The sequence below is a fragment of the Excalfactoria chinensis genome, chromosome 20 (genome assembly GCF_039878825.1).
Source record: "Excalfactoria chinensis isolate bCotChi1 chromosome 20, bCotChi1.hap2, whole genome shotgun sequence".
NCBI lineage: Eukaryota > Metazoa > Chordata > Aves > Galliformes > Phasianidae > Excalfactoria > Excalfactoria chinensis.
Genome location: NC_092844.1, coordinates 364,300 through 385,577, shown reverse-complemented (window position 1 = coordinate 385,577; position 21,278 = coordinate 364,300). Strand labels below are relative to the sequence as shown.

Genomic DNA, 21,278 nt, shown 5'->3' with positions numbered 1-21,278 from the left:
GTCTCCCTGGTTGGCTGAATGGCTCCCAGTAACACTGAGCAGAGGCTGCAGGTTGGGATGCTGATGTTCTTGCTCTGCAGCCTCAATGTTTCTTTTTCCTCTTGCCTGCCAGCAGCCTCTCCTGGGATTTTCTTTGTTGGAAACACTTTCTGGTGCAGCCGATTAAAAGGGCTCCCATTGGTTGTCCTCAGTGTTTTAAGAAGCATCTCTAAGCATTTTGATGCAAGTCACCCTAATGTCTGTATAACCACCAGCAAAGGCCTTTGATAGGGCCACGCTAAGTGCTGCAGGCTGTGGCAGGTGTGGGGAAATGAATCAGAGCTCAGGTCTGCAGATCCCACTGGGGATTTCCACTTGGGTTTCCCCTTCAGCAGAGCTGGTGGTTGTCATTACCATGCAGTGAAGGTTAATAGTAAGTGATATGAAGAGGAAGTGAGCCCACCATAGATTAAAAGTAAAGTTGCTTTGACTCCTCCAGGGGATCAGTCGACCCCTGCACGTGAAGAGCTGTGAGCGGCTCAGCTCGGCACGGGCTCCTGTAGAATCTTTCATTTAGCAGAATTCTGACTTACAGGTCCTTACAAGTTAATTTTTGAACAAAAGATTAACTGAAGCATTCTGGATTATTGTGAGGTTGGCCCAGGTTCAAGGCAGCAGGGTGTTTGGTTGTATTGCTTTGCATTCTGACAGTGTGGGTCTCAGCTGGGATGTGTGTGTGGGGTTCTGGCCCTGCTCCTCACTGGAGCACTCATCATATGGCATTAGGGAAGGTTATGGAGCAAGAGCTTCCTGCAGGGATGGGGTGTAAGAGCTGTGTGTGGTGCTTTGAGCATCCTTGAAAATTTGCTCACACTTAAATCTGGTGGAAGCCTGGGGAGGCGTCAGCTGCTCCCTGAGTGAAAGGCTTCAGTGCTTCCCCATTCAGCAGATACCCATGTGGATGACTGGTAGGGCTTCTTGCTCTGTGTTGGATGGGCCCCTGGAAACCCTCCCTGCCCGCACCAGGTGGACTGCACTCTGCTGAGCAGCACAGGGCTGGTTCCAGCCTCTCAGGGCCTTCCTGCCTGACGAGGGCCTGGGCCCAGCATCCATAACACACTGTATCTCACATAAATTTAGAACAGAATGCAGCAGATTTTCACAGGCTGCTGCTAAATTATTCTTTCTCAAGCTATGCCAGATAACTTCATGCACCAAAGCAGCACCGGCTTTGTGAGCGAAGGGTGCTGGTATGGCTGCAGAGCCATCTTCCAGTGATTGAGGAGCTGTGTGCAGCCCTCCACTGCAGGTATATGGGTGCTGCTGAGGTGAAGAGCTCCCGGTGCCATACATCAGAGAAGTTTCACAAGGAAGGTGGCTTCTGAGTGACTGTAAACATCTCCTGGCTCACCTCTGCAAGGATGAGGCGGTGTGAGGACTCCACCAGTGACACTCCATCCCTGTGGGCATGGCAGGTGTGATGACTTTGAGAAGGTTCCTTGCTATTATTATTTTTTTCTTTGACTGCTGCCTTTTGTTTGTCCTGTCCATTTGTTTGTCCCTAACCCTACTGTGCCTTGCATGTAAGTTAGAGCCCTGTGCTCCAGTGGTATCACATTCCTGTAACTGCTCTGCCTGCACCGAGCAGGATGAGGGCTGTGCTTGTTCCTCAGCACTCGAGCTGCTCCTACCTGTGATCTGTCACTCCCCAGCTCATGTGAGTGCCAACAGACTCCTTTCCCAGGGCACTTAATGCTCAGAACAGAACTGCTTGTCCTTCGGGCCTGATATTGCTGGGGCAATGCTGGACAGGTGAGGGTGTTGCCCCCTGGGTCCATAGCCATGAGCCAACCGTACAGGTGTACTACTATGGCTCCATGGATCATAATCAAGTTGCTGCAGAGATGAAATGGAATTTTAAGGCTGCAACCCTTGGCGTGTTCTCCATGATGTCGTGACTTCCCAGCTGAAGGGAGCTGATGAAGTCTGTTGACTTTTCCATCTCTTGGAAGAGTCTGTGTATTGTAAGAATAAAATGTGAATTTAAGAAAAACAGCAGCTGCTGTTTGATGGAGGAAGATGGGCCAGTGAACAAACATTTTCAAGCGACCTGGCTGCTGAAGAGTTGTCTGTAGATTGGCAAGAGCCGTGCTACAGCCCCCTGTTCTCCTTGCTGGCCTGTTACAGGGCACAGCTGTAATGCAGGGGGCATCTGTGGTGCTTACAGCTGGATCCCCATCTGGCTGTAGCCCTGTTCAGTCTGTGCTTTGGTAACTAACTTTTTGGAGATGCTTCAGTGTGAGCTGCAGTGGGACAGAAATGATTTCCTTTGGCATCTAGGTTGACAAAGACAGGCTGAGTTGCACAAGCAGATCTCCCAGCACTGTGTGGGGTGCACGGTGCATTGGGTTCTGCTGTATTTGCATGGCCATGGTGCCCATGCTGACAGCTCTTCCTGCTCAGGGCTGGGTAAGGTGAGGGCTGCGGGTAATTCACATGCTGCTGAGCCATCTCCAGTTCTCTTTAATTTAGAGATGCAAAACTGAGCCTGAAAGTAATGAGCTCCAGATAATTAGGTGCTTGTCTGCAGGTGTAACCAGCACGTCTGCCTGCAGCTGCTGCCCCTAATATTGCTGATTTTTATTTGGAAGCATTGGGGGATGAATGAAGTGCCGGCAACACTTCTGAAAGTGCAGAAGTTGGAGGGTGGAGAGATGTGTGCAGTGTAGATCAGGTGATGTTACGGCAGGCAGAAGGGGTGGGAGGTGTCTGGATTACTTAAAAAGAAACACTGAGACAAATGATACGTAATAAGGTAAGAAACTTGAGGTGAATTTCAGGGAAAGTTTTTATTTTCAGGGAGAGTGCTGGTTGGGAGCATGGTGTGATCTGGGTAAGTGCTGACAGCCTCACTGCTTGCCGCATCTGGATTGGGATGTAGCTTGCGAGCAGTGCTTAATGAGGAGCCCTTAATTGGCAGAGGGGCAGGGAATTCTTCGCCTGCATCTCTGAACCTCTGACTGCAGTTTGGTGTGCTCGTGCCAGGAAGTGTTTATTTTTTGGTGTCTCTCGGTGGGTTTCACTGATTTAAAGTACCTGCTAAATAACCAGGCATGCGGCTGTGCCTCCTGGTCTCTTATGGCACAGGGAGCAGCTGCTTTGGAGCATGAAGTCAGAATTTGCACAACTGCTTCCTGAGGAGTTTATGCTGTGATGAAGCTCCCCTCGGACATGGACTGCTGATGCTGCCCAGCACCACCCGGCTGAGTGGCCCTTACATTCCGTGCACCAGAAAGCTGCAGGTGGTGCTGAAGGTTTGGGTTTGCTGTGGTTCCAAGCTCTGTACGCTCCCCTGATGGCTTTGCCTCGTATTTTCATTTATTAATGCACAGTTGTGGTACAAGCAGGGCCATACAGTGGGGTTGTTTAACCCCAGGGGCTGGCAAAGGGCTCACTTGTATTGTACTAGAGGGAGATTTCAGCAAGGAATTCCTTCTGGCTGTAAGTGCTGTGCATTTGTCGTCTGTATGGCATGGCAGCATGGACATGTGGCAATGGGGGCTAAATTCCCCAGGTAGCAAGGAGTGCTGCAGGCAGGCTGTACTAAAATACCTTGCTTGTAGCCCCTGGAGCACTGCTCAGCCTATCCCATCCCATCGGAGCCCCCAGGAGCACACTCTCCCATCCCATCAGGACCCCAGGAGTACATGCTCTGCCCATCCCATCAGAGCCCCAGAAGCAGCACTCTGCTCATCCCATCAGAGCTCTGCCCATCCCATCCTATCCTGTAGGAGCCCTGGGAGCACTGCTCTGCCCATTGCATCCCATCCCTTTGGAGCCCCAGTAGTGCTGTGCTGCCCACCCAGTGCCTGCATTTGCCAGAAGCCAGGTACAGGAAATAAGCACTTTCTCCACCCTTTGGATCTCATTAAGACTTACTGGAACTTAAGGCACTTCTCTCTCCATCAGTCTTATGCCCAGATCAAGTCCTGTAGCAGAAGGACTTAGAGGTTTCCTTTTAATCTGATGAGAGCTGTTGGTTTCCAGAAGTGATCTGGAAGCAGCCACCCTGGGAACAGCCCACCCAGCCCTGGGCGCAGGCAGTGAGTTAACTGCTCAGAGATTATTTTCCCATGGCTTATATAAAGTTCTAAAATAAGAAAATAAATCCTAACCTGCTTGAGGATGAAACAGTTTTTCCAAACTTGGGAACGGTCCCTTTTGGAGCAGAGATTGCTCATTCATTTATTCCTTTCCTCCTTTATTTATTCTGAGTACCTTTCCAACTCGGGAACCACAGTGGTCTCTACACCGAGACTTAAAACCTGTTGGCAGCAGCTTTGTTGAGTGGGCAAGGAGGGGACTTACTGCCATAGGGAAGCAAATGCAAATAGGGTGATGGTGACTGTGGCTCTGTGTGAGGCGGAGGGAGGAAGCAGTGCTGCCCCCCACATCCCTCCGTGCCGCTTTCCTTAATGTGCTGCCCACAGGATCCCCCGCGGCCCCGTGCAGCAGCCCCTGGAGGAGCGGATCTTCACGCCGACCGTCTCCGCCGTGTACAGCACTGTGAGTATCTGTGTGATGCTGCTGGGTGCTTCCCAGCACTGGAATTGCCTGGTTTCTTGCATGCAAATAGGTAAGCAGTGATGCTGTCTCCAGGCTTTGGGATCCCTTCCTTTCCTGCTAATTCAGCAGAGAACAGTGGGTTTCCTAAGATGGAGTTGGCAGTGAGATGAAGGCATCCTGCACACCGTTGGTTGACTCCATCCCTCCTGCCTTGTGCTGCACGTCCTGTCACAGGAGCAGCCCAGGGAGATCGGGGTTTTTGCATTGAATGCTCTTTTTGAAGCTGCAGAGAAATGTTATGATGGCACAATGAAAACCTGGGATAGGTGCTTTGGTTCATGTTTGTTGGTAAAGCTGGGTCATCAGGGAGTCTCAACTCCGAAACACAGTGGTGTTTGTGAACGTATGACACTATTTTCCTTTGATTCATTTCTTTTGTTTCCTGCATAGCAATGGCTGGAAGCCCGACGTTATTTCTAAGCTATGTTAAATCAGCAGAGCCCTGGGAAAGCACCGCTTTGCTTTTCTGGTGGGAGAGTGCAAATATTTTGAATGCCAAAAAGGTTCTTCCAAGCAGCTCCTTATTATCTGGGAGACAGGGAGAAAAGCTGTGGATGCCGGGAGTTCCATCTGTGTTTTGCAGACAGTTTGTTTCTAGAAGAACTCAGGCTGCTGCACAAGGGCTCTTCCTTCCCTCATCACCTCTGTGCCCAGGGGACCCCCCCGACCCACTTATTTCAGTTCTTTGTGAGGGTATAAAGCAGTTGCCTGTGGGGAAAAAGGCGACTGTAAGAATGTAAATTGATGTGAAACGTATAAGTAACAGTAAAGAATGAGCTAAAATGTATTTTCACTGTGGAAAATAGCCCTCCTTGGTGTGGTGCAGGAGCAGAAGGCAGGGCTGAAAATGTCGCTGTGCTTTTAGAAAACACAAGTTGGGGAGAAAGTGTTCCGTTTTAGGGAAAGGAGTGCCATTTTTCAGTTGGGTTCCATGAGAACTTTCCTCCCAAAGCCTTTTGGCAGATGGCAGACATGGAGTAAATCCTGGAAATCTGAATGGGGATGGAGGACACACAAGTACAGCTGGTCTGGGAGCTTGGAGGTGCTCAGGTGTGCCAGAAGAGCTGCTTTCTGGGTGTGAGGTTTTGAATCTTTCCTTGTGAGCTGCTTCCTTCCTGGTGGTTCCCAGCAGAGAGATCCTTGCGGTCACTCCTACACCTTCTGTGAGGTCCTTGTCACCTGTGATAAAAGCCCTGGGCAGCAGGTTGTCCCTGGTGGTGGGATGAGCACTCCCAGCCCGCCTTGGTGTGCTTAAAGGGATACTGAAGGCAGTCATGGAGAAAAGAGATTACAGAGGATGAGCAGCCCCGGTGCTGCGGGCAGATGGGCTCTGGAGGCCACTCCACCTTGTGGGCATTCTGGGGGTCTCTGTGTTGGTCTGGTGGTTAGGCTAGGTTCTGGGAGGAAAGAGGTTCTGCCCAAGTCAGTTTTTGCTTCATCTTTGGGATGCTTGTGGTGTGCCCTGTCCCTTGTGGTCTTACCTGAGGGTTTCCTGGGTGTTGCTGTGTGCCTGAAGTTGTGGACTCAGAAGGGGAAGAATAGTGCAAAAACTCGCTGAAAGCAAAAGATTTAAACTCAAAGGGAGAGTTGCAGCCTGAGTTTTCCTCACACGTTGTCTGTTATTTGCTTTAAAAGGCTTCTGAAAAACAAAAGATGCAGACAACTTAGCAAATTAGTATGCAATTTTCTGTATCTATTTTTAGGAGAATTATTTCAGCTCTGGATTTATGGATGTATGCTTCCTTAATAACCTCAGCCCAAGTTTGTGCTCATCCCTGACCTCCCTTCAAGGGGAGCACCAGGGTCCTGTAAATCTCCCTGCACTGAACAGTTCTGGGCTGTTTCCAAGCCCTGGAAGATTGCACCTTATCATTCTTGTTGACGGTGCAGCTGTTTCAGTGTTGGAGGTAATGTTTAAGAAAGCATCAACATTTGGAATGTAACAGCGTGACTTGGGAAAGCATGTAGTTGAACTCAGTGACTTCTGCTGTTATGCTATCTTGCCACTTGGTGCTAATGCTCAGCTGCAGATGAAGAGCCAGGGCTTTGCTCCTGCCTTTCTGGTGATGCAGAATCAGTGAGGTTGGGTACAGTATGTCATGGAAGGCTGCAGCCTGGAGCCAGAGGGGTGAGTGCTGCACAGCACGGCCCCAGCATTCCTCCCCATTTCCCAGTGGCTCTGGCTGGTGCTCTTGGTTTTCAGTCCTTCCCCATTTTCCTTATTTGTTTGCATTGACTTGTATGGAGTCTCACTAAAAATAATGATAATAATACTGTGCTGCTAGCTGCTTTCTTAAGAAGAGGACAGAATCTCTACAGATCAGATTACTAATGTTCTGTTTTACTAACAGTTTATCTCCACACAGGTAACACAAGTAGCAAGACAGCCGGGTCCTCCTGCCCCATCCCCTTACACTGCACATGAAATAAATAAAGGACACCCAAATATTGCTGCAACGCCACCGGGACATGCATCGTCCCCAGGGCTCTCACAGGTAAGAGCACCGGAGCAGCACGTTCCCAGCCGCACTCTTTTCCTCTTGTGTAGTTCTCGGCTTTGCTGCTCAAATTCAGTGTACCTGTCTTGTCTGTGGCCAGTACAAGTTGATGGAAGGACAACTCAATCTGGCTGTTGAGGACAGGCTGTTGGGCAGGGTGACACGCTGCGATGGGATGGGGACAGCTGCATGTTTCTGTGAGCTGGTGGCTGTGCTGGGGGAGGTGAGATTCTGTCCTTCCTGCCAGCCTCTTCAGTTTGGGTGAAATATTAAACCCCAGTTGACCTTTCAGACCACAAGATGTGTGAAAACAAATGAGGTCATGCGAGGAACACTTCACCTTGATGTTCTGTGTTCTGGATAAAGCTCAGTGATGCATGACTGATAGTGCTTGGTGGGAAAATGGGAGACCTGTGGTTATGTTTGAAAATGTGCAAATGTTCGTCTTTCATGAAGTGGGAAGTCAGAGGCTGAAGTATCTATTCAGGATCACAAGTAGCTTGCGGGCGTTAGTCAGCAGTCTGAGTGGTCTCTTGTGCTTTCGTGGCATGGCTGTTGGTTAGGAAGTCTCTGGTTTGAAGGCTGAGCTGAAGAGCACAGCAGGGCTGCAGAGCAAACTACATGCTGGCCAGCTTGTGCCAGGGATCACAGAGCTCATTCCTGGTAGACACCATAAACAGAGGGAAGCTAATTGTGGTAGATAAGAGGGGAGGGAAGAGGACATTCTGGGCAGCTTCTTAACAAGAAAACCCTAATCAAGGTTTTTTTCTTCCCTTAATATTTTCCTGTTGAGTCAGTGCGTACGTAGACAGTGGGCTGTGTGCCAGATCAGCGCTCTGGCAAGCGGGGAAAACACTCGTTTCCTGTTCTGCTGGCTTTTATTCTTTTGGAAATGAGGGTCAGGCGGCTTGTGTCACCTTGCTGCTACCAGCAGGACCCTGACCTCGTGTCCTTCTCAGGATTCAGGGGCTTTGTGTCCCCTGCTGGCATGGGGCAGCCCTGCTGGTGGGACTGCAGGGGGAGGAGGTGTGCTGGCTCAGCCACACGCGGTCGGGGCAGGTCTGCAGCAGTGCCACAAAGTTGGGATTTGGTGGCAGAACAGCAGTAGTAGTGCTTTCTGTTTGTCGGCAGTGTGTGCTTGTCTGTGCCCTTAGCTGGTAGGGGTTTGGGTCAACTTGAAGGCTGTGGTTATGTGATTGTTCCGGTTTTTTGTTGTTTTTTTTGCCTTCAACCATAGAAATGTTAGCATTCTCTCCTGTACCTCACTTCAGCTGTGGTCAAATGTTGAGTCACAGTGTTATAACACAATAACCAATTTTCTGGCTTTGCAGGTTGTGGGGTGGAAGCGTTACCTATTTATTGCATCTATCATTTTTCTCCTCTGGGTTTCTCTAAATGCCCTCATGTGTTTGTGTTAAGAAATGAGGTGAGTAGAAGTCTCTTGTTTGCAGACCACATTTTTGGGGAAATTCTGTCACGACTTAATGTATTTGTTTTCATTTGAGTAAACAATCAAAAGTCCCTGAAATCTCTCATCACACGAATGATTTTCTGTGCTCTGATTGTTCTTTTCCTCTGTTCAGACCCCTGGACTCCTAATGTTTCCCATTTGAGGTACAGGGCTGGGAGCTGACGTGGGGTTCTGAGGAGTGGTGTACTCATAAGTTCTGTAGCACCAAAGTAGCATTTCATGAACTGCCCCTGATCTCTGCAACCTGCACTGCAGAGGTTGTCTTTGCATTTTTCCAGTCGTGCCTGACATGTGTGTTCTTGATTTGAGAGCAGTGAAGACAGTAAGGAACAGAGCACTTCATTTGGGTAAGAATCTGATTCAGGCATCATTCTTTTTTCCCCAGGCCCATGACTTAATGAATTTCCTTAAAACTGAGTCTTTTCAGGGTAGGGACAGCCGTGTAAGCAGCAGTGGATGAAAACTTGTACATGCTTTTGGGCTTCAGGTACTGAGATCTAAAAACCATTTTGCACATTGCTAGCATACACATCACTGGTATGGTCCCAGACTGTGCCAGCACTGTCAGCCCAGTGCTCTGCAAAGGGGTCGCTCCCTGTGCAAAACTCGGGTGCTTTGTAGCTCTGCAGATATCTGGGATGAGCTGAGAGAGGTTGCTGGGCCTAGGAAAGCACATCTGGGATGGCACAGGCTGCAACAGCATACGGGGCGGTTGGTGTCTGCTGTGGGAATGAGAGCCAGGTGCAGATGAATGCGGTACTTCTGTAGCTGTCTTTCCTTCTCCATTTAAATGAACAGAAGCAGATGGCTGTGTGCTGCTGTTGCTCGGTGTCCCTTTGCTTACTCTTCTGCCTTTTCCACTTAACATAGCCAAACAGGAGAGAGGCTTGCTGTTCAACTTCTGCAGTGACCTGCCTCTGGCACTGTGCTGCCCTGCAGAATTAGTTCTGCAGCACGACAGGAAGAGCTTGGCAGCAGTGAGAATTGCTCCCACAGCAAGACCAGCACTTCTGTTTCCCTCAGCTTCCCAAATTCCAGGGCCTTGAAGTCACACTGCTCCAGAATGTGCTGAGCTCTACTTGCATTTGGGAGCAAACAGCACATGTTGCTGCAGTGTTGCTACAGCAGACATGACATCTCACCTCTCCGCACTGTGCAGCGGTTCCTGTGCAGCAGGTGAGGAGTGGCTCAGCCCTGCCTCCTCACCTGGGACTCATCTGAGACTTTTTCAGCATGCTGAGAAAAGGAGAAATCAGCAAAAGGCAGTAGATAAGTTTAAGCATGGTAACCAGAGCAAGTTCTGCTGGGCTCAGGTAGGGCGTGGGGCATGGTAGAGTACTACTTGCTGGAGCACACTGATCTCATGCTGGATGTGAGGCTGTGCAGCACGGCGTTCACACGGGCTGTTAACACAGAACAGCTGAGGGGCTGTAAATCTGCAGCCTGCTCTGACTCTGTGCTGTGGTAATATATTGTGCAGCCGTGCCTTGTGAAGGGAACAGCAATAAAGCAGAGATCTTCCAAAGCAGCCAGACTGGGACTTGGAAGGAGACAGCAGAAGAGTGCTTCCCTCTGCTGAGCGGTGAGAGGAGGAAGAGGGGCTCCTGCAGGCAGGAGGCAGCGCGCAGGAGGCGTCAGGATGGGGCTGCTCAGTCTTCCTCACCAAGGCCTCGGAGTGCTGTGAAGGATCCCAGGGAGCAGGGGAGCAAGGGTGGTGGAGTCTGGTGTGGGACGTGAAGGAACACAATGGGGGAATGGTTCAGAAATAGTGTTCCAAAGAAGATTCTTTGTTTCTCTGCTTTAGTTTTGAAGTGAGAGATTCCTCTGGTTTGGGACAAGGGTGCGCAGCACCGACCAGCAACTCTTGTAACAAATGGCCTGGAGTTTCGTCTGTAATCATGAATGCTTCAGGTTTTGCTCCCAGAACGCTGTGCGCTGCAGATCAGTGCTCTGCTGGGCTGGCACTGCTGAGCACCCTGTGGCATCCAGTAGGAGCTCCCTCTGAAGCTGCTGTACCCATTGACAGCTGTGTTTAATAATGCCTTATCTGTTTGTAACAACGTCAAGATATACTCACAGAAAACAAAAGTGCTGAGAGCTGAATTCTTAGGATCCCAGTATACAGAGACCTTGACTTCTAGGTGGCTGATTTAAATCCAAAACAGATTGTACTAGCTGAAGCTTGTTACCATCTGGTTCTTTGCCTTAAGTGAAAAGAGTTTTGTGGTCTCATTCTGGTCCTCAAAAATGTCACCATCGTGCAATTAGCATTTGTAACAGCACTGAGACATTCCTTGGTACCTCACGGCCTGGGAGGCTGCGCCAGGCGGTGTCTGCGTGCCATCTGTGGCATGTTACAGGCAATCCCCACACCCCTTTATTTATTATCTTGGCTTCTTCCTGTGGGAGCTGGAGTTCTGTTATAGCCATGGTGTTTATTCAGTATTTCCCTCCCATCATCATTTCAGATATTACATGCTTTTAATGAATTAACAGGTCATCTGTCCATAGCAGATAGCAGGGATGAAGAACACTGACGTAGCTGCGCTCTGGTGGTGCCAGCAGCACGCCCTGCAACATGCTCATTATAACACTCATGTTTGTAATGCAGCTCACTGCTCCTGAGCTTGTGAGGAGTAGATGACTGCAGGTGGAGGTCTGAACGGTGAGTTATTTAATAGCTGATAAACCCGGGAGAGGCATAAGCTTCTTCTGGCCTTTGTGCAGAAAGGCTGCTGGAAGGGCAGCCGAACTCTGTGTTGTGTAATAGGATTAGGGGCGTTTTGATGGGGTTAACAGCACAGGAGATGTTTGCTCGTGTAACATCCCTCTGTGGGATTGATGAATCCCTGTGCCTTCTACCTCCTTAATTTTGACTTTGAATTTGGGGAATGCAGCTGTGTTTAAGAAGAGCTGCAGGCTTTTGTGGATCTCTGGGATAGCAGGAAAGGCGCAGTACGGCTTCAAGTACACATTGATGCCATTAACTTCTGTAATTGTTTCGTCTTGGAAACAGTTAATTTTTCAAAGCTGTGATGAGGAGGGGATGAATGAGTTGGCACTTGGGAGGGACTGAAAGCAGCCTTGTTCTTCTTTTTGTCTTATTCTAATAAGGAAGGAGGAGAACCCATTACAACTTGGTCACCTGCATGTGCACGGTGAGGGCTGCAGTACAGACTGGGCTTGCACAGGATGAGTTCTGTGCAGACCCTTGGGCCAGAGCAGTGGTCACTGCTGTGGTCTTGGGTGGCCAGCAGGTGAAGGTCAGTGTTTTTCTCCTGCTTAAGCTTGCTTGCTGTCGGGTGTAAGCTGCCCTGGCTTGGAGTCACCCTGGCCTATCTCCCTGCTGCAGACACAGAAGTTTGAATGCAGAGCTCACCCAGTGTGTCCTGGGCGCACCATCCAGCAGGAGGGTTCTCCCTAGGAGAGTCACAGCTCCCTTTCTTCAGGAGGTTTTATATGCGCTTTCTGTTATCAGTCACGTGCGTTGTGCTTTATGGTGATGCTTTTCAGACTCTCCCACTTATTGAAATGCATTTTTTGATAACATAAAACAACATGAAGCGATTTGCCACTTTCTTATGTTTAATAATTTCTACTGTGGTAATCCTTCCGTAATAACACCTTCTGTTCCATGCTATTTAATTGACGTTTTCTTGCACACTCCAGAAGAAGACGTCGTTCTCCAGCAAACATAATGTGTTGCAGAAGGCACTGTGTGCTCATAAACACTGGAGTTAGCACAAAAGAGCTTTGCGCAGTCTGCGTTTGTAAACAGAAAGGGCAAAAATATCTTTGCAGCGAGATAAATCTTGGAAGAAACAAGTTTGTTTGCTCGCTAGGAAAGCTTTTCAAGTGGTTTGCCACACAGAGCCTCTCCGACAAAGCTGTGCTTTTGGAATTTATGAAACCCCAGCAAGTGGCTTCAGCACTCTCCCTAAAAACTGTTTTGGAGTCAGAGCCCTCAGACTGCTGCCCTGAGGGTCAGCGCAGGGTGTGGGCCGAGCAGTGAGAGCAGGTGGTTGTGGGCTGAGCCTGCTGGGGTTTAAGCTTCTCCTGGAGGGGAACATGGAAGTTCTTGTAGTTCAGTTTGTGACTTTTCCCTTCTGTTCTGAGGCACACAGCTGAGAAGAGGCTGATTGTCATCACATCAGCAAGATCCCACCCAAGCATTCTCATCTTGAAGTTACAGACCCAGCTCCTTCTGATCTGCCCAGTGCTCCAGAACTGGTTGTGCACATGAACAGAAGGGATGGTACCAAATGTATGGCTGATGTCCTTAACCATGCTAGCACTGGGATATGTCCCGCCCAGACAGTTGCAGGTTTTAGTTGGCTGCTGGAGGGAGGGCACAGAGCGGTGCTCCCGTATGGTTGCAGGCTGTGCTCCTGAGCAAAAGCAGTTTTCCTCAAAGTTTGTATTTCTTAAATTACAAGATTTTGTAGGCAGGCCTAGTGAAAAGCACTGCGTAACTCAGTGGGTTCTGCTGAGAGCTCCAGGTCTGTTCCCAACAGGAGAGGTGCTGGAATTTCTCCCCCTAACTAAAAATATTGTGAGTACCTTCATTATGGAAAATAGCAGTTCACTTGATTACATCATGGTGATGACCAGACCACCTCCATGTTCCAACACGTGTGCTGCACTCCAGACAGGGACTGGCATTTCAGTTTCTGTTAGAAGTCAACTCATTCCACACTGGTACTTACAGATGTTAGTAATATTAGTAAATGTTAGTAAAAAGATGATCTGCTGTGGCATTATCCCTGCCCTCGTGCCTTCCTTAGCAATAGTTTTGAACTTGTCCAGGTGATGTTCTGTATGGGTGGGCTGTAATGGCCACGGTGAGGAGCTGCCCTGCAGGCAGGATGTTTGAAGCCCAGTGTTGCAGAATGAACATCTCGCTCTGTGACCACAGCACTGGGATCAGGTTAGCAGCTGGAATGCCTCGGCATTTTTATTTCTTAAAATGGGAAGCCCCGGGGTTGTCCTTTGCTTCCCAAAGCCGTGTGTTGAGTTTGCCTTCGCTCGAAGCACTGTGCCGAGGGCTGCCCACCTTCAGCAATGCGGGTGCTGAGCAAAGAACTGCGATGGGAATGTGCAGGGTGGTTAAAAACACAGGGTAATCAGAGCTCATAGGAGGCAGCACGTCCAACAGGGACACTGTCTCGATTTCCCCTTTCGCCCTTCTCCTTTGTAACATCTCTGCAGGAATAGTAACTGCAGTGTCTTAAGCAGGAAGGAGAGGAGCGTGTATCTTGTGTCTGTGTGCCCTTGGCACAAACAGCCTTTGTGCAGGGGACAGGAAACTGTGTTTTCTTCATCTTCCCTCGGTGGGAATGTGATTTTTGGTGTTGAAGTTGGAGCGGTGCCTGTAGTGCTGTGCCTGCTGCTTGGGACTCTGCTTGCCCGCTCAGCTCGCTGCATTGGCCCTCTTAAAAGTGTGATGCTAAATCATATGAAGCCATAAAAAGGTCGTTAAAAATTGAGTGGGGATGGTAATGACACAGATGAGATACTGTGAGATAAACTGCTGCAGAGCAGTAAAGATAACAAAGGTTGAGCCGCGCTTGTGAAAGAAGTAATTCCTCCCAGGTCAGGATATTTTTATCCTTTTCAAGTTTGAGTTTGCTGCTTCCCGGTACTTCGCAATGCAGGGAGGTCTCCTGAAGGCAGGATGCCATGATGAGGATGAGCTGATTTCAGTGATGCCGTATCATTTGCGAATGAGTTGATAAAAATGAGAGGTTCTCATTGTGCTGCATACTGAAGAATTTCATATTTCAACACAGAGCTGTGAGTGGGGCTCTCTGTTCAAGCAGAACAATCGGATGGTGTGTTTGATTATCTGCAGTTGAAGTATCGTTGTAAATAGGAGCTGGGAGTATGCAGATGGGAATGGCCCATGTTTATCAATGTAAGGCTGAAAGAGTGCAGGCTTGGCGTGGGGGGACTACAACAGGACAGCTTATTCTAGGGACATGCAAGTTCATGGCAGCTTACACCTTTCTTAGCCTAAAGCTGAGGCTGTTCTGAACCTGAAGGTTGGGAAGAATCGAGGTGCTCTTCTGTAGGAGAAGTAGTCTGGAGGAATACTGCGGCTACCTATAGGTGAAGTCAGTAGGTAGAAACGGAGAGATGGGATTGAAATGGTTATCCTCTTAATTCTGAGAGCTGATATGCTGAGAAACTGCTGATTACCAGCACTACATGCTTGCAGTCATTCAGGTAGTAAAGTGTTTTGGCCGTGGGAGGGCAGATTAGAACCAACTCGCCAAATGAAGGATGATTCAGGATTACAAGCCACGTCTCTGCTGGCATCCATTTGTGCTTGTGAACCATGCAATTGTTTGTGCTGCCACAGGGATTTCCACCTGCAGCTGAGGCCAAACTGCTGCCATGCAGGCTGGTGGCCCAGGGGAAAGCTTTCTAAGAGGCTTTTCTGTGCTGAAGAGCAACCTTGAGTGCTGCTGCTTCCATACAGCTGGCCTGCGGTCCCTCTTGTGGTTTTCCTCCAGGAAAACAGTTCAGCAGCTGGAGGGGATACCAAGTCTGGCTCTTAGAAGTAGGGCAGGCAGGAGAAGGAGGCAGGCATGCAGTGATGTTGAGCTGTCTTGTTTCTCGCTCCTGGAGCAATTAGGTTTTGTGGCAGGGAGCTGGTGTGAGAACTTGTCCATCTGGAGTTACTTTGTGCCCACTTGGAGTGTCCTGGAGGTGGCTTGGCTTGTTGTGGGCTGGGTTGTCACCCTCCAGATCAGTAAGAAGGGCCTTTGGGCTTGCTCAGGGATAGCTGAGAGCCACCTTTGGCCCCGTGTGCTTTGTATAGCTATAACGTGTTTTGCTTCTGCTGTCATGTTCCTTCCAAAGAGATGAAAGCATTTTGCTGGCATTCAGCTGAGCTCCAGCTCACCCCAGCGAGGAGCGCAGCCACTGCTGCTGTTACTGGTGAGTAACTGGAAGTCCAAAGGTTTTTCTCACCCAAGGTCAGGTTGGGGTTCAGTGACGGAGAAGGAAACAGCAGCAGGCTCCTGAGTCACGGGCACATGTTGGAACTGCGAGACCATTTGACCTCCTGCTACATAACTTCAGTAAATATAAACCCCTCCAAACTCCTTCCGCAAGTCAAGAGATGGCTCAGGGAGTGGTGACAGAGCTGAACCGTGTCTCACTGGGCCGCCAAAGGCGGGGAGCTCAGGAGCAGCACCTTTCTGCCTGGAGATGGGAGAGTTTTGCTCCTACGAGACAAATTGTCACTGGCTGCGGGAGGCAGAGAGCTGCATGACTCAGCTCTTTCTGAACCTGATGTGTGTACTTTGCCTGTTTATTCCCAGTACAGTCAGTACTGAGGGCGTCATGTTACGCAGCAGGCATAGTGTTTACTAACCAGCTTGGGAGCTGATCTAAGAATAACTTTTTTCATTTGTTTTGTTGGTAGCAATGATTTCTTGTTTTATTTTTACTTTATGCTTCGCGCAGTCGGCAGCCTGAAGCTGGAGCTCTGCACAAAAAACATGGGAAGGGTTTCCCCCAGCAAAGCTGCTGGAATACATAAACACAAATATTATCGCCTTTCTCTCCATGGATAGCAACGTTTCAAACACAGAGCCATGAGGATGAAAGCTTCAGGAAAGCAAATTGCTGTGCCTTGGAAGTGGAGCAGCTCTGCAGCCTTCCGTTCTGTTCCACCTCAGGGTGCTGCAGCTGCTGAACTTCATGGATCTCAGTGCCAGCATCTAGATGCTTCTCAACCAGGATTTATGTGCAGAGCAAAACTTGTTTCCCAGCCTTCCCTTCTGTGGTAATTTATTTAGGGACTTTCTGGAGTATCTTTTCCATTGTTCACCTCATGCTCAGCGTTTCAGCCATGGTGCTTAAAAGCCACACATTTCCAGCATGACAGAATATGATTATAATTATCTTGTGTACCTGTTTATATGCTTGGCACAGGAAAAGTCCTTTTGACAGATGAATACGTGCAATACTTTTAATCAGCCTACTTACTATAAAGTGATGGATTGCTGTGATTTTTGTTCCGATGCTTGTTTTGGTTGTATTTTAGGCTGCCCTGTACTGCAGATATCTCCAAAGCACTACAACCTCAGCCTTTTCCTCGTCCTCAGTGACAGTGTTCCCCACTGCATCCAGGAAAGGGTGAAGATTCTCTTTGGTCCTCCTCTTGCTGTTAATTTATTTGTGAAATGCATATCGTATTATCTTTAATTATAGCGACTAGGTTAAGTTCTTGCTGGGCTGTCAGCTTACCAGTTTTCTCTCTGCTTGTCCTTGTCCTTGTATTCTTTTCAAGCTGCCTGCACATCCTTCCAAAGATGGTCAGCTCTTTTTCCCAGAGTCTGAGCAGAAGCTCATAGAACACTTCCTTTGCCTCCTCACCTGGTCTGTCACAGGCTCCCACGGGGATGTCTGCCTTGCTGGTTTTCCCCCCACCCTACCCAAAGAGACACAGCATTCCCAGCCCTGAGCTCTGCAACATCAAAACAGTCCCTCACATACGGGGATACCCCATTGCCCTCCTTCCTTGCCTATCCCTCCTGCAGAGCCCATGGCCCTCTCTTGCAGGTCTCTGGTTGTGAGTGTTCCCCTTGTGTTTTGGTGATGGCAGCTAAGTCAGATTTTGCCTGCTGCATGGTGGCTCTGAGCTCCTCCTGTTTGCTGCCTGTGCTGTGGGTGTAGATGTGCTTCAGTTATCGGCTGTTGTGGTTGGGAACAGCGCTGGCTGCCCGAAGCATTACCTTGTTTTGATGACAGTTTAATAGCCGGAGGAGCCCATCAGTAGCTGCCATTTGAGTTTTGATACAATTGTTTTTTTTTTTTAATAACTTAATGCTATACTGACTCTGATAGTGTTTAAATGCTTACACAAATCTGATACTGTGCTGCAGTGTCTTGTATTTGCCTCTCAGCCTTGCAAGTGTCAGAAATGACATCTGTTATCAATGAGATGGCTGTATTTGAATGTGGCACTGTGTTTAGAAATGCCTGCTTTGCAGTCGTGCTGGCTAAACGTTGTTAGGCTTAGTGTTCTTAGGGATCTCTGTTCAGAGGTGGGTTGGGATGGTGGTGGTAGTGTGAAAAAGGTTTCTAACCTTTTTTTTTCTGTTGCATGCAATGTAAGCCTGAAGAAGGGGAGGAATACCTGATATTTCCCCCTTTTCACTGGGAGGAGGAGCAGTTGGAGCAGTCTGGGGTAATGCCTCTTCTCTTGAGGCACAGAGCAGGCATGGGAGTTTCCATCATGTAGGATGTGAGAGGAGCACCCAGATGGACACGGAGCTGTTGGTCCTCCCACAGGAGAAGAAGCCTCAGTGTCTCAGATGGGCAGAAAGTCAGGAGTGAGGTAACACTCGATAGTGGATGGAAAGGCACCATTTTCCCTGCATCTTGTTAGGCCTTGATTGTTTGATTGACTGAGAGCCCTCACTGCAGTTACTGCTGTGAGTTATGTGAGATAGTGTTTATTATACAGCATGACACGAACAGCTCAAGCAGAATCACACTTGTCAAATAAAAGGGGAAAATATTTGATGCTGCATCTGACATCTCAAAAACTAGAAGGCAAATGACTTGTTAATGTCAATTAGAGACTGCCATTGGTAAGAAGGGAAGGAAACACTGGTTTGACAGGATTGGTCTAAGTAAGCGAGCTCCCCAGGAGGAGGGTAGCTGCAAGCCTGCCAGAGGTTGCTGCTTCCAGAGCAGGAGCTGATGAAAGCATTTAATGGCTCTTGGCCCAGTCTTTTCTGTTGTGTTGGTATGAGCTGCTGCAGAATAACATTTTTCAGCTAAATATTCTACCCATTATTCTACACTGACAGCAAAAAATCTGACGATATGCTTGGGGACAGGGATTTTTATTATCTTCCTGACCCAAAAAGCAATGTGAAAATCAGGTGGAAAATAACAGCCCGTCCTCCTGAATTAGCTTGTGCAGTGAGAATTCTGTCCTTCTGTGCCTGTGTGCTTGTACTTGGGTTTTGCTCAGTGATGACCAGTTTGGCTAAGTGGGGCAGTGTGGGACCAGACAGCGTGATGCACCTTGAGTCTGGGAGCTGAGAAATATGTGTGTTATGCAATCAGCCATCAGTAAAACTCCTAGTACACCTTGTAAGGACTGGCTGATCCTCCCTTCAAGGCCAGGGCAGGCCTGCTTACCCTTGGCATGGTTTACTGTCTTAGGCACAGGAGGTTTGCAGGCTTCAGCACTGCATTTCAGGGCTTTGTGCTGTTCCTACACCATGGTTTGCACAGTTTCCCTGAAACTGAGCTTCAGGCTTTATGCTGGATCACCAGCCAGCCCTGCTGCAAATCCTGTCTTGATTGCTGTGGAACTGCTGTTGCACAAGTTTCTTTTTTCTTTCTTTATTACGTTATTATTTAAAGAAAAGGTAGGCTATAATTGTAGTTGCTATTTTTTAAAGAGAGATTACACCAAGGAAACATCCTCAGAAAGGAGGAATGTCTAGTTAGAGTGGTGATTGGTGTAGCTCTAAAGCTGTGGTTTGTTGTTACTTCAGGCAAATAACGTGGGGGGAGAGCATCTGGTAATACAAATTGTTATAGCCCATTGAAATCAGTGGAACTATGAAAATTGACGCAGCCAATGGTCTGCCTTACAGCTGTAACAATTTTGGGAGGTTTCATTGTGTTGCAAATGCTTTATAGCAGCAGTGGCTTGTAGTAAATGCATTCAAACTTACTTCTTGTGGATTGTGAAGGGCTTGGCAGCAATGCCCTACGGCTCCAGCTCTCCTTGGAAACAGGTTCTGAGCAGCTTTCTGGGCCTTCTGCGTGGCCAGAGGGACCAGACCACAGAGTTGTGGTGACAGAGGTGCTCTGGTGTGTGCTTGTCACTGTGTTTTCCATGGTGGCACTTCTGCACTTTAAATTGATTGGATCCTTGACAGAGAAGTCTTTGGCCATGGTAATCACCCAATCTGTGTGTTGTCTTTATCTTGATGGTAATCAACAGTGTGCCTTGATGATGCATTCAGTTCCCACCTTCTGGCACAAGATCTTGGGTACACTCATGTTGTGTTTACTTTCTTGTTCCCTGGCAGGCTCCTTACCCCTCAGGACAGAATGCAGCTCCAACCACACTGGTGTACCCTCAGGCCCCGCAAACAATGAACACTCAGCCTCAGACCCGCTCGCCGGTAAGGCAGCCCACCTTTGCTTTATCTCCTCTTCTTTCTTCCTCGTTTGCATGGTTCTTTGTGTGTGTGTATCTGCAGCACTTGGCCACTTCTCTGGAAGGCTGGTTTTACTGAACTGGAAGCACATTCCAAATGACAAATCTTGACTGAATATGCAGGCGTTGTCCTTGTAGGATGATTTTCCTTATCAGAAAAAAAGCGATGGAGAGATTCTCATCTACATTCAAATAACATGATTTATTTTTAGCATAGTTGCTTTCAGGTTCACTTCATTTTAGAATTAGATTCATTACCAGAATCTTTCTCTTTGCTTCATTTGTTTGTTTGTTTTTTTTCTTAAAGGAAGTATTTGCTAAAGTGGTAGCACAAAGATCGGTAAATGAAAGCACTTCTCTGCAGTCACACTCAGTCCCCAGTGGCCTGTGGGCTTTACTCAGTGCCACTGGATCAGTTCTACCCATTTACTTCTTAGCACTAGGTAGGTGCTCGTGCATGGAAGGTAGAGCTTTTGTGTCCCCCCATCTTGCTGTGGCAAGCCCCCTTCCATCTGCCTTCAGGTTTGGTTGTCCTCTGTAATCTTTTTGTACTGCTCTACTATGACAGGCCTTTGGCTCCCTGAGCTCTTGTTGGCAGGTCTCAGCTTGTAGTGCAGTCCCACGTGGTGCTAGGAGACTTTCCTGTGGCATCGCATGCTTAGCCTTGTGCTGCAGGCCTGCTAGCGTGCTGACCTGATGCTGAAAGCCTTGTGTAGCCAAGGGAGCAGGAGTCTCTGCGTCTCTTGTGAACCTGCATATGCGTCGCAACACTTCAGGTTACCTGTAAAACCACTGCACCATTCCCAGCACTCTTCTCTTTTTAGAGTAAGATGAATGCTGCTGAAGCGTGGCAACTGAAAGCCTCCGAGACAGAAGCCTTCTGTTTGCCCACTTAACAGGTACAGTACAGGGCTAGCTTCCCCCTGTGCGGCTGCACCGATGTGTGTGCCCCACTCCTGGGGGTTCTGCCCCCAGGGACTGCAGGAGGGTTAGTTCTGAGAGCCGCTGACCTCTGTGCCATGGGTGAGCCAATTAATGCCAGGTGTGATGATGTGATGATGTGCTGGGGACCCCACCAGATCCTACTGCTTTCCTAGTCCCCTGTTCTGGTCAGTAACGTGGGATACTGATGGTAGAGCTCTTTGCTCAGTAAGTATATTCAACGTCTTTGTCTTTAATTGTTGAAAAGCGAAAATAAATTGATATGGTTAGAACTGGAGCAAAACCTGACTGAAGAGCTGCATCTCTAAACCAGTTTTTTTGACAGCCCAGCAGAACAGTGCCAATACATTGCACAGACAACTGGAAGAGGAGGAAGGTTTTGGAACAGAGTCCGGTTTACAGGTCCCTGGCTGGAAGAGGCTGGATAAAATACTGCATTGTAAGCAATATAACAAACTGTACTCCTTCTTGCAGGCGATTGTGCCGATGGCACTGTTTGATTTCTTTATTTCTTTATTTTTTTACTACATCTTTTTTGTTGGCTGATCTACGGAAATGC

At 48.5% G+C, this 21,278-nt stretch overlaps 1 protein-coding gene across 12 annotated transcripts in view; it reads left to right on the top strand.

Annotated features, from left to right (window-relative positions):
• The window catches only part of EIF4G3 (eukaryotic translation initiation factor 4 gamma 3), a 90,705-nt gene that overhangs the window by 15,389 nt on the left and 54,038 nt on the right, over positions 1-21,278 (top strand). For 6 of the 12 annotated variants that reach the window (XM_072354067.1, XM_072354071.1, XM_072354070.1 and 3 more), the window contains exons 2-5: positions 4,470-4,545; positions 6,957-7,100; positions 19,647-19,742; positions 21,045-21,158. In XM_072354067.1, coding sequence (XP_072210168.1) covers positions 4,470-4,545; positions 6,957-7,100; positions 19,647-19,742; positions 21,045-21,158 — 430 coding nt within the window. The remainder of the gene's footprint in view (positions 1-4,469; positions 4,546-6,956; positions 7,101-19,646; positions 19,743-21,044; positions 21,159-21,278) is intronic. The other 6 variants (XM_072354075.1, XM_072354074.1, XM_072354073.1 and 3 more) reach the window with 3 other exon arrangements.